General features: G+C 39.5%; 1 protein-coding gene across 1 annotated transcript; it reads right to left on the bottom strand.

Annotated features, from left to right (window-relative positions):
* Positions 1–3,670: 3,670 nt before the first annotated feature.
* On the bottom strand, positions 3,671–10,119 carry LOC124401432. Its single transcript, XM_046873761.1, has 8 exons — positions 9,977–10,119; positions 8,888–9,199; positions 8,468–8,779; positions 5,634–5,663; positions 5,361–5,453; positions 5,211–5,254; positions 5,019–5,084; positions 3,671–4,371 (listed from the first exon to the last, which is right to left on the bottom strand). The coding sequence occupies exons 1-8, from the start codon at positions 10,038–10,040 to the stop codon at positions 4,270–4,272; spliced, it is 1,023 nt and encodes a 340-aa protein (XP_046729717.1). The 5' UTR covers positions 10,041–10,119; the 3' UTR covers positions 3,671–4,269.
* Between the last annotated feature and the right edge of the window lie 1,932 nt (positions 10,120–12,051).

The raw sequence follows: 12,051 nt of genomic DNA, 5'->3' as shown, positions 1-12,051 counted from the left end.
TAATGATCTGTTAATGAGCAGTTTGGCATCTGCAGCAACTACAGACAACCTGTACCTCCTAAACTCACTAACATCCACATCTTAATATTTTGGTGAAAAAAATTACAGTACATTCAATGAAAATACAAGAAATTTGAAAAATGTCTTAATGCTTACTAAACACTTATAATGTAGTATGTTCCTCTCTTGTGTTACTCTGCAGCTCTAAAAGTTAACTTATTTCCGTTTTAGTAGCTCACCACCAACTTCTGGTGTAAATTAGCCACAGTGTGAACACACCACATGACTAAGCAATGCACTGACATCCTCCATCCATCCTCTCAACAGTGTACACACCCTAGAGATTCATACAACGGCACAGAGTCTTGTAGTATAACCACATGTATGACACTGTAAAAACCTCGATGTGTAACAGCCAATGAGAGATCGTGAGAGGAAATTGTAGTGGTGTGAAACGGGAACAACAAGAACACCAGTCATGATGAAGGAGACTCAATGTTCTACATGATCCTAGTATATATAGTATATATATATATCATTTCAGATGTTCAGTGTGCACTTTACATCTTTATATCATGAATAAAATGATTACGTGTTTATGCTTTAAAGTCTTTAGATGATCAAATTTTACATATAAGTACTATGAAGAAAAAAAACAGGAGAAAAGAGAGATATCAGCAGACTCACCTTCAGTGATATGAAGCTGTATGAGGAGCAGAAGGAAAAACACCTTCATTCTTTGACGAGGACCCGAAACCACAGATTAATCCGAAAAACTAAACGAGAGCCAAACACACACTGACCAACTGCTGCACCGTGACTGATAATAATGAACAGTCTATAGATCACATTCACACACTCACATTTTACACAGGAAGTGCAAACGTAGCAGCATGTCAGTGACCACGTAGATGTGAAAAAGTCCCTAATGTATTTTGCATAGCAGAAATTAATGGACGCTCGACTGTAAATCATATAATGGCATCAAACTTTAATCTATTAGCAAAACATAAACTATTCTGTTCTCTTCAATGTACTTCTTCATTACATATAATTTCTGCATTCAGTATTTTTACAGTGCTTACACTTCCCTATTCTCTGAACATTTGATTTATTTTTAAATTTCTTCCTTAACTCATTCATTTCCTTTCTGTATTTCCATGCTTAATGGCTCCCCCTGGTGTTGATTTGTCTGTATTTTATACGTTCCCTTTCAGGAACTCGAGCTGCGTCAGTCATGCTTTGGGAACGCTTCCACGTTGTCGTGTGCGGGGCGGGGTGACATCACAACCAGGAAGCAATAAAACGTGCATGCGTTGGAGCTGACACTAGCTTCTGTTTGTTCAGGAAGTGCTCTGTGTGTGTGTGTGTGTCTGTGTGAGAGAGAAATAAAAAAAAAGATAGGAAAGCAAAAGCAAGCATGACTTCCAGCTGTGTGTAGTTTGCTTGGGAGAGAAGCATGCTCAGAGTGCTCTCAACGGAGTTGACTGTTCGCATTGCAGCCGTGTTTCCATGCAGACCCTTTACTCCAGGAGTGCGATCTTCGAGGTGGGCGCTCTCCCTCATGGCTGAGGCAAAGCGGCGTTGTGGCGCTCGCAGGCGGATCTGGAAGAGGGCTTGGAGACAGGCTTGTCCCTTGTCCCGGATTCAGCGCTCTCTCTTTGGGTTCGGAAGCACGGTGTTTGGCAGGTTTCTTCACCCAGTGGTGGCGGTGCTGTGCTCCACCTCGCTGAGAAATCATTTCTTTTACTACTAGGGTTATTTTACTTTTAGCAAATGTATTTAGAAAATATATGTTTGGGGGGATTTTAATAATAAATAATAATAAAGCCAACGCTTTATTAATCCCTGCATTTGCATTTCCCTCTGGGAAATAAATAAAGTCAGTCTGTCTGTCTGTCTGTCCATGATCATTGTCTCATGTACGTATTTATATTTAGTTTGACGGCAAAGAGAAAGACTACAAAACTCATCAAATCATGTAGATGTTGTGCACTTCACATCTCTATATCATGAATAAAATGATTACGTGTTTATGCCTTAAAGTCTTTAGATGATCAAATTTTACATATAAGTACTGTGGAGAAAAAAAACAGGAGAAGAGAGAGAACAGCAGACTCACCTTCAGTGATATGAAGCTGTATAAGGAGCAGAAGGAAAAACACCTTCATTCTTTGACTAAGACCCGAAACTCAGATTAATCCGAAAAACTAAACAAGAGCCAAACACACACTGACCAACTGCTGCACCGTGACTGATAATAATGAACAGTCTATAGATCACATTCACACACTCACATTTTACACAGGAAGTGCAAACGTAGCAGCATGTCAGTGACCATGTAGATGTGAAAAAGTCCCTTATGTATTTTATGTAATAGCAGAAATGAGTGGACGCTCGACTGTAAATCATATAATGACATCAACCTTTAATCCATTAGCGAAAACGTAAGCTTCAATTATTCTGTTCACTTCAATGTACGTCTTCATTCCATATAATTTCTGCATTCGTTTTTTTTTACAGTGCTTACACTTCCCTATTCTCTGAACATTTTATTTATTTTTTTATTTCTTCATTAACTCATTCATTCATTCGTTTCCTTTCTTTATTTCCATGCTTAAAGGCTCCCCCTGGTGTTGATTTGTTTATATAATTTACGCCATTGTCTGTATTTATACGTTCCCTTTCAGGAACTCGAGCTGCATCAATAACGCTTTGGGAATGCTTTCGCGTTTCCCGAACAGGAAGCTATAAAAAACACGTATGTGGTGGAGCCGACACTAGCTTCTGTTTGTTCAGGAAGCGCTCTGTGTGTCCGTGTGAGAGAGAAATAAGAAAAAGAAAAAATGAAAAGAAATATGGATAAGAAAAGCAAGCATGACTTCCAGTTGTGTGTAGCATGCTTGAGAAAGGAGCATGCTCAGAGTGCTTTCAAGGGAGTCGACTGTTCGCATTGAAGCCGCATGTCCATGCGGACCCTTGACTCTCGGAGAGCGCTGTTCGATGAGGGTGCTCTCCCTCGTGGCTCTGGCCCTGCTGTTGCTGAGGCAAAGTGGCATCAAATGTCGTGGGGCTTGCAGGTAGATCTGGAAGAGCGTTTGGAGGCAGGCCTGTCCCTTTCTTCACCTCACCTGCCGCTATTCTGCGGTTTCTTCCCCCAGTAGAGGCTGCGCTGTGCTCCACCTCTCTTCCTCCGAGGAGGGAGAGGGCATGGAGACTGGCGAGCCCACTGACTGCTCCCAGCCAGTGCTGTATGAGGAGCTTCTGGAGGTGGTCACTCGTGCTATGTCCCTTTTTTCCTGATTTGCACAATAAGGTGTCCAGATCCTGGAGTAGCCCATATTCGGCCTGCCTCTTTACCCCAATATCTCCCTCTACGCTAACATAGAGTTTAATTATACATAATCATTATTATTATTATTATTATTATTATTATGCTGCGGCCCGGGTTCGGTCCCCGGTCAGGGAACCAACCCCAGCCCCTTTCAGTGCCGGTCCCAAGCCCGGAAAATTGGGGAGGGTTGCGTTAGGAAGGGCATCCAGCGTAAAAACATGTGCCAAATCAAATGTGCGGAGGATTCGTTGTGGCGACCCCGAACAGGAGAAGCCGAAAGAAAGTTATTATACTAAAGAATCTCTTATTAAACCAAAAAAAAAATCATTGTGAAAACTTAGTTACACTCTTTTATTGTGCTGAGTTTTTGTTAGGTGTGTTAGGTAGACACTTTGTTTTATTATGTAAGTACAGTAACACAATCAACGTATAATGCATCATAATGTATGTAATCAAAATGTATCAAACAATTTTATTAGAGGTCAATCGATATGGGTTTTTCTCTGCCCGATGCTTGGTACGCCATTGTACGGCGCCCCTGGAGCACAGAGGGTTAAGGGCCTTGCTCAAGGGCTCAAGAGTGTCAGCTTGGCGATTCTGGGGCTTGAACCACTTACCTTCCAATCAGTAACCCAGTGCCTACCACTCCCCTTAGCTTAGCTTAGCCTAGCAAATGAACACACGAGAGAAAAAAAAAACCGGAACGCTTGTTGTCAATCTTGCTCTTGTCTTTATAAATTAGCAGACATCATTAAAAAAAAAAGCTACACGAATCTGCTAGTAATGATTGCGGCAGGTGTAAACACTGCTTGCTTTATATATTCACAGTTGTAGTTCTTCCGGGTGTCCCTGTTTGGATGCCGAATGCACACCACTGCCACCTGCTGGTTTTGGAGATAAGCATGGTATTGGAGATAAGCATGTGTGTGTGTTAGTTATTTGATGATGGCATACACTGTAGTATCTTCTGATGGCACCGGAGTGTATGCTGTTCCCTGAGCGTTACTGTGGACTATAGTCGAGTACATCACATCATCCTGCAAGAATAGAGGTTAGCTGTTTATGTGTGTGTATATATAAAAAGTTAAACATACACATATATGCACAAACACTATTTTGCCAAAAGTATTGGGTCACATAAGTACTGTATGTGATCTTTGACCATTGCATTCCACATTTAGTCCCAATGTGCTCTTATAATTCCCTCCACTCTTCTGGGAAGATGTTCCACTAGATTTTGGAGTGTGCTTATGGATATTTGTGTTCATCAGCCACAAAGGTGTTACAAAAGGCAGGTACTGATGTAGGTGAGGAGACCTGGAGTGCAGTCAGCATTCCAATTCATACCAAAGGTGTTCAGTAGGGATAAGATCAGAGCTCTATTGCAGCAAGACCTTCCTCTCCAAAGCATCCCAACCAGATCTTCAAGGAGCTCAATTTGTGCGCAGGGGCATCGCCATGCTGGAACAGGTTTTGGGTTTCCAAGTTGAAGTGAATGCAATATGTTATTTACAGTGCCATCTAAAGACGTCCTGTATAATTGAATGCCTCCAATTTTGTGGAACAGTTTGGAAAAGAACCACATATAGCAAAAAAGGTCAGGTGACCCCAATTTTTTTTGTCAATATAGTGTCTGTGTGGCATTATTCTGTGTGTAAAATATATATAATGCAAAATAAAACACCTTTTTTTCTACTATGTTGTGTTCAGTTGACGAATTGCATACAGCATACAGAACAGCAGAATCATTCTGTAGAATACATAAATAAAAGAGAACATTATGCATAAAACTACACTCCATCACACACACACACACACACACACACACACACACACAAAACTCAAGGCTTGATTAGATTAGATTATGTGTATTCACCTGCTTTCCTGTTTCTCCATCAATGATCTGTCCTCGTCTCTGTCCTGTAGAATGAAAGCAGATAAAATGAGGCTCCACAAATCTCTGTTTATGTGTGTGTGTGTGTGTGTGTGTGTGTGTGTGTGTGTGTGTGTGTGTGTGTATATGTACCTCTATGTTTCCAGTACATGAATGCTCCAACTACAACCAGCAGCAGCACTGCAACAATAACAGAGCTGATGATGATGACGGTGTTGTCAGAATCTGTTTTTGAGGAAGTCAATGTGAGTATCAGTACAAAAGATTGAGGTTGTCAAATGTACTTGTTTATTGACGCTCCTTAAACAAGGACTAAGGAAGAAAGATGTTCCACAAATGTCTATAAAAGTCGTTTTCGAGGTTTGAGTTCTGTCTTTGACTTTATGTTACAGTGGTAATTAGTACCTTTTTGAACAGCAGGTTTTTCTGTGGCCTCTGCAAAAAGAGAACAAATTCAACTATTAAATAAATCCGGGAATTTAAGTAAGAAATAAAAATAAAAACCACTCCACTGCCCTCCCTCTCATTCACACACATGTACTCTTTCTCACTCCTACTGACTTTCATTTCCCTTTTCTCCAGCGTGTACCTCCACCTCTCCAGGCTCTTCTCCACCTGCTCACTACTCTCACCACAAATAATAATATCATCCGCAAACATCATAGTCCACAGAGACTCCTGTCTGACCTCGTCCGTCAACCTGTCCATCACCACTGCAGGAAACAGAAAAGGGTTTAGAGCCGATCCTTGATGCAGTCCAACCTCCACCTTAAACCAGTCTGTCGTTCGTACTGCACACTTCACTGCTGTCACACTGTCCTCATACATGTCCTGCACCACCCTCACATATTTCTTTGCCACACCAGACTTCCTCATACAATAACTCGTCTCTCGGCACCCTGTCGAACACTTTCTTCAAATCCACAAACATTTCTCTAATGAAACAAATCATATAAAACTGTAAAGTTAGATACAGTGGAACCTCAGGTTACGAACGCCCGCATACGTATAATTCAGGTTACGAATCGCAGTTCATCAAAATTTTTTCCCCTGGTTACGAACAAAATATCGGGATACGAACGTCGCGCACCAAAAAATCGCAGGCAAGTTGGTTGTTTTTGCTCTATCCACACAGCTCGTCACATCAGTTAGCGTCCTGTGTCCCTAGCGAGAGCATCGTGTTACTTATCCGCTTGAACTTTTCCCGGCAGCAGCGTAACAACTCGTTAGTTGATGCTCGTGGAATGATGAGATGGACAACATTAGCCGATGCATAACCACTTTACTTGTTTTTATGAAGATAGATTAGCAGGGTTACAGTCTTTTCCGAAGTACAATACCCATAATGAATTTCACTCTGGACTTCAATACCAACTGATAGTAGCCTTAAAGAAACAGCTCTCATTTTCCCTCTAATGCAACAATTGTCTCAGCGTTCGTGTTAATAACACTGTCTTTAATATTCTATAATATAATATATAATAATATATAAATAATATAATATAATAAGATTCTCCTTCCAAACAATAACTCTCCCTCCTCCCCCTTCTACGAACGTCGTCTCCTGCAGCGAGTCTTCTCAAAGGGAAAGTACCCGGTAAAGATCTTTTCCTCTTTTGTATGTTTTTATGTGGTATGATTTTAATATAACATGTTAAAAGTAAATAATATTAGTGAATATTGGCTTTATTTTTATTTAAGTAATATTTTGGTTGTCCAGAACGAATTACAAGTTTCTGTTCATTATTATGGGGAAATTTGTATCGGGATACGAACTTTTCAGGTTACGAATAAAGTACCGGAACGAATTAAATTCGTAACCCGAGGTTCCACTGTATATTGTAAAATAGTCTCAGATTTTTCCTCCACATGCAGACCACCAGGTCGCTGTCATCACTCGGCACAAGAATATTTATTTTCCTCATCGCTGCTTTGTGCAATCTCCAATAAAACAACTTTTTTGATTGTCTATTTTTTTGTTGTTTTCTTTCTTTTTTTTTTTCTTTTTGCAAACAAAGCCCAGAGAGCATCAGAACACGAGAGCTCGGAAACAACTGTTTGTGCAAAAACGAGTTCTGCATTCCACTTCCTGCCAGTTGCGTCACAGTTTTGCGGTCTTTGACCTCTAAGAGTTTCTTCTTCTACTTTTTTCAGCTGCTCCCTTTTTCTTTCACACCAAATACCCGCATGTCTTCCTTCACCACATCCATAAAGACCAAGTCAAGTCAAGTCAAGTCAAGTTTATTTCTATAGCGCTTTTCACAACAGACATTGTCTCAAAGCAGCTTAACAGAAATCAACAGTTAAGGTGAATGGTGTGTATTTATCCCTGATGAGCAGCCGTGGCGACTGTGGCAAATAAAAACTCCTTTAGATGTTATGAGGAAGAAACCTTGAGAGGAACCAGACTCAAAAGGGGAACCCATCCTCATTTGGGTGACATCAAGAGTGTGATTATAGTCTTCAAACAATATAGAACACTGAAGAGAGTAATTATGAGTAATGTTCTTTCTACAGTCTTATACAGTCTTTATGGGTATAAAACTAGGAGCTACTGAGCAACTCATAAAATATCTCAACATTTGTGATCATCACAGATCCAACAGCAGCTTCTCCATGCCAGAGCCTTTAAACACTCCAGGAGGTCCAATGTCAAAACTTCACACATGTAGTGGTATCCAGTTGGCACTGGTACGTCCCTAGATGGTTCGGGATGTTTGCGAGTTCGGCATCTACTTTTTTAAAGGTCCATAATCTTCATGAAGTGGGACGTGACCACTAAGAGCTTCTAAAAAGTAATAAAACTAAGAACTCTCCCACGTGGGAAATAAAAAATCCTCCTATATATCGGTAAAATCATGCACTCATTGGATACATTTTTCATCAATCATTTTGTTTCCATAATGATACTGACTGTAAATAATTGATTATAGGCACAAGATTCCACCTCTCCTTGACTTTTATTTAGTGGGTGGTCTCATTTGTTTTATAACACTATATTCCAATAACCATATTTGGGTTTTTTTACTATCAAGACGTCATTTTAAGGCAAAAGTTACTACAAACAAAACACCTTCCTGAAGTACTGTGACATAAACAAAAGAATAAACAGTGGACATTCTTTATACCTTTTCCATTGAAAAACATTGATCTAAAATCAATGTTTGAGTCTTAGACCTTTAGAATGGTATGTAGTTTGTCATGGTTACTTATTGTACTATTAAAGAAGGCCGTTTTACCTTTTACTGTAAGTTTGATGTTCGTCAAGATTGTGTTGCTGATCGAACACCTGTACCATCCTCCATCCTCTGCAGTCAGACGTGATATGAGTAGAGAGAGATTTCCTGGAGGACGTTCATTAATGAGCTGAACTCTGTGTGTGTAGAGATTTTTCTCATCTTTTGGAAAGATCTCCTCGTAATCGGAATCTTTTCGAAATTCCCAGTTAAAAGTTTGCGGTTTGGCTTGTAGTTCAGTGCAGGAACAGGGAAGAAGGACAGACTGTCCCATGTAGCCAATCACATACGCTGTCTCATGATTCAGTGTGCAACCTGGAGAATAAACAAACATCAACATATTGCATTACTGTTACAACATCAGATGAATCTGTCATGAGATTATCACTGAAGTAACATTGTGAATAAAAATGAGTTATTTACCTTCAACAGTGAGTCTGATGTCTGTGTATTCACTCACTGTGCTACACCTGTAATATCCTCCATCCTCTACAGTCAGGTGTGATATGAGCAGAGAGAGATTTCCTGGAGAGTTATTATTTACCAGCTGAAATTTGTCCTTGTACTCCTCTTTTTCAGGAGATATCTGTTCCCAATTATTCGGATTAATGTATTTCTTCCATCTGAAGTTCTGAGGTTTGGTGTGGAGGTCAGTGCAGGAGCAGGGCAGCAGTCCTGAGTCTCCTGTGTATGCAGTGATCTCTTTTGTCTGTCTATTTTCTTCCAGCCTGCAGCCTGTAGGAACACACCAGTTAATGATCTGCTCATTAATCGATATTCTCCAAAAGTGACTTATAAGCTTGAATTGCATAAGATGTTAGTTAGTTAGTTAGTTAGTTAGTTGGTTGGTTGGTTAAGACATTGGATTCGAGGCCAGAAGTTTAAATCCCAGCACCACCAAGCTGCCATTTTGGTGCGCTTAAGCAAAGGTCTTAATCATAAACTGCAAGTAAGTGGCTTTGGAAAAGGTGGTCCACCAAACACCATATATGTAAATGTGAGTTAATCAGCTTGGAACGTTCTGGTTATGAACTCGCAACCTTCACAATATGCTCAAAAACGTTACAGACTAATATTTCTTTTGTCTTGATTACACTGATTCAACCGCATTTAACATTGAAGGGTTTGCATTAAAATAACTAATAAAAATAAAAAAGCACAAAATCTAATCCATTTATTTTCAAAGTTGCATTCAAAGTTTAAAAAATTTATGCATATCATAGCTTATTAGGCAGCTGGTGTCAGAGAGTAGGGGCAGCTATGATACAGTGCCCCTGGTGGCGGAAAGGGTTAAGGGCCTTCTGATTAGTAACTATGAGTTTACCTTTAACAGTAGCTATCACATAATGCGGTGTAAAATAACTGCTGTAAATTGATTCGTTAGGTTCCGAAGCACTTATACGAATACAGATACAAAAACACAGTCACCACATCACAACTAAAATCCACCTTCTCAATAAAGATTTTAATTTTTTAAAAGGAACTGAAAGATAGATAGAACAGCAGACTCACCTTCATTGAGGTGGAGAAGAAGGAGAAGATAAAAGCACACCAGCATTTTAGACGTCCACAACATCCAGATGCAAAAGTCACACTTTGTTGAAATGAAGTCTTACATTTGTTCTTCAAACCCGACCCACACACACACACACACACACACAAACCCACACATATACATCACAAGTAATGAAGTAACAGTTTCCATTACTTTTTGATTTGTTCCTCTTTCAGCTGTTGCAACACGATGCAACAAACTGTCAGATGTAACTCTATCTCTCGAATTAAGGTGGAGAAAAAACACATCCCCTCCACATCTAAGGTCAAGAAGTTGCCTCCCAAGTGAGGTCACCTTGATGTGTTGTGGATGGCGTGTACAATATTTGTATATAAATCAGATTTTGCCATGTTTCAGCACACTTCCATGATGATTTCACCATTTATAAGTGCTGCAACTGAATTTGTCAAACATAGATGTTTAAAAAAGATAAGCTACAGTAGATCTGGTTCCAATTGAAGGACTTACTACAGTCCATGTGAATAAGCCTATTAAATATGGCAACAATATATTGGCACCCGGTGCTGCTAAGTTTGGGATGTGCAAGTTTACATTAGGAGAACCTGAGAAGACCCAGGAGATAGGATATAGTGGTCCTGAATATCAAATTGTATTTTCTCAAATAAAATACCAAGTGAAGATTGACAGCGATTTTGTAGGTTTACCTTTTGAACACCAGCACAATGTTCATCAGCCACAAGGGTGTTACGAAAGTCAGGTACTGATGTAGGTGAGGAGACCTGAGGTGCAGCTTCCAATTTATCCCAAAGGTGTTCATTAGGGATGAGATCAGATCTCTATAGCAGGCCACTCAAGATCTTCCTCTTCTAAGCATGTAAATCAGATCTTCAAGGAGCTCACTTTGTGCACAGGGGGAATGGCCATGCTGGAACAGGGCTCGGGTTTCCAAGTTCAAGTGAATGCAAAATTGTCTTATAGCGCCATCTAAAGACGTCCTGTACGATTATGTGTTTCCAGGTTTGTGGTAACGGTATGGAAAAAAAACACATATAGCAGGAAATACTTTTGGCAATATAGTGTATATAGTTTCCTTTACATTTATATATGTATGTATATATACATGAATACATTTATAATGTTTCTAGACATTCCTCAATATTTGGAAATGTTTTTTTTTTTATACACAGTGAACAGTGTTTTAAATGGAACGATTCGTATCTTGTTATTGGTTGTTACCGTTTAAAAAATTGTTCACTGTGTTAAAAATAAGCAAATGTTTTCATTTACTTGCTTTTTTAAGAAGCCACAGCAGGGGGGGCTGGAGAGCTGCATGAGAATTGTGACACTAAAAAAATGTTGTTGATTTTGTTGTTGTTGATTGACAGATTTATTAGATTTCAGACTTTTTTTTAGATTTTAGACTTAAAAAATTGGCAAACAATAAAAAAGTTACTATAAACTGAAAACATCCAAATATAATAGATATCACATTCGTGACACCTAGTGGTGCAACAAAGCAACTACCGTACATCTGCATAAAATAAATAAAACAAATTGTGATATTTATTTACAGGTCAAATAAGTTTTTGTGGCTCCAGCTAATTATATTTGGTAGGAGGGGGGCCAAAAGGGCTCTTTTGATCACAAATTTGGCAGACCCCTTCCCTAACATATTATTGACTTTTTGTGTGTGCATTGAAGATGTGAACTCATTCTTAAATGAACATTGACATTTGTATTCCTGTAAAAACTTTCTCTGGAGTTAAACCAGATAATGGAATATAATAGTTTATGGTGTGTGAGGGTGCATGATCGGCCAAAAATAAAATTAAAAACCAGGAGACGAAAAAAAAACGTTAAATGATGATATACAGTGGAACCCGGTTATCTCGCCCTCGGTTATCTCGACAACCCTATTAAGTCGACGTTTTTGAAGTGGAACCGCCAAATTCTCGCTTTTTCTAAGCATTTTTTTTTATCGGTTTTGTCGGTGCAGCCGCAGAAGAACTCGCGGAAGTGTCAGAAAAATCAAGTCTTACAGCTGCTACAGGTGTTGTATTGTATACTGGTG

Source organism: Silurus meridionalis, chromosome 18, assembly GCF_014805685.1.
Source record: "Silurus meridionalis isolate SWU-2019-XX chromosome 18, ASM1480568v1, whole genome shotgun sequence".
Lineage (NCBI taxonomy): Eukaryota > Metazoa > Chordata > Actinopteri > Siluriformes > Siluridae > Silurus > Silurus meridionalis.
The sequence above is the reverse complement of the archived record's forward strand: the minus strand, read 5'-3'. Positions and strand labels throughout refer to the sequence as shown.

Excerpts from the sequence above, each read along its gene's own strand:
- LOC124401432 (XM_046873761.1), bottom strand. The coding sequence starts at position 10,040 with ATGTTGTGGACGTCTAAAATGCTGGTGTGCTTTTATCTTCTCCTTCTT. Across the intron at positions 5,664-8,467 it reads CATCAAACTTACAGTAAAAG|AGGCCACAGAAAAACCTGCT; the intron begins GTAAAACGGCCT and ends CTCTTTTTGCAG. Across the intron at positions 5,255-5,360 it reads CATGTACTGGAAACATAGAG|GACAGAGACGAGGACAGATC; the intron begins GTACATATACAC and ends TTCATTCTACAG.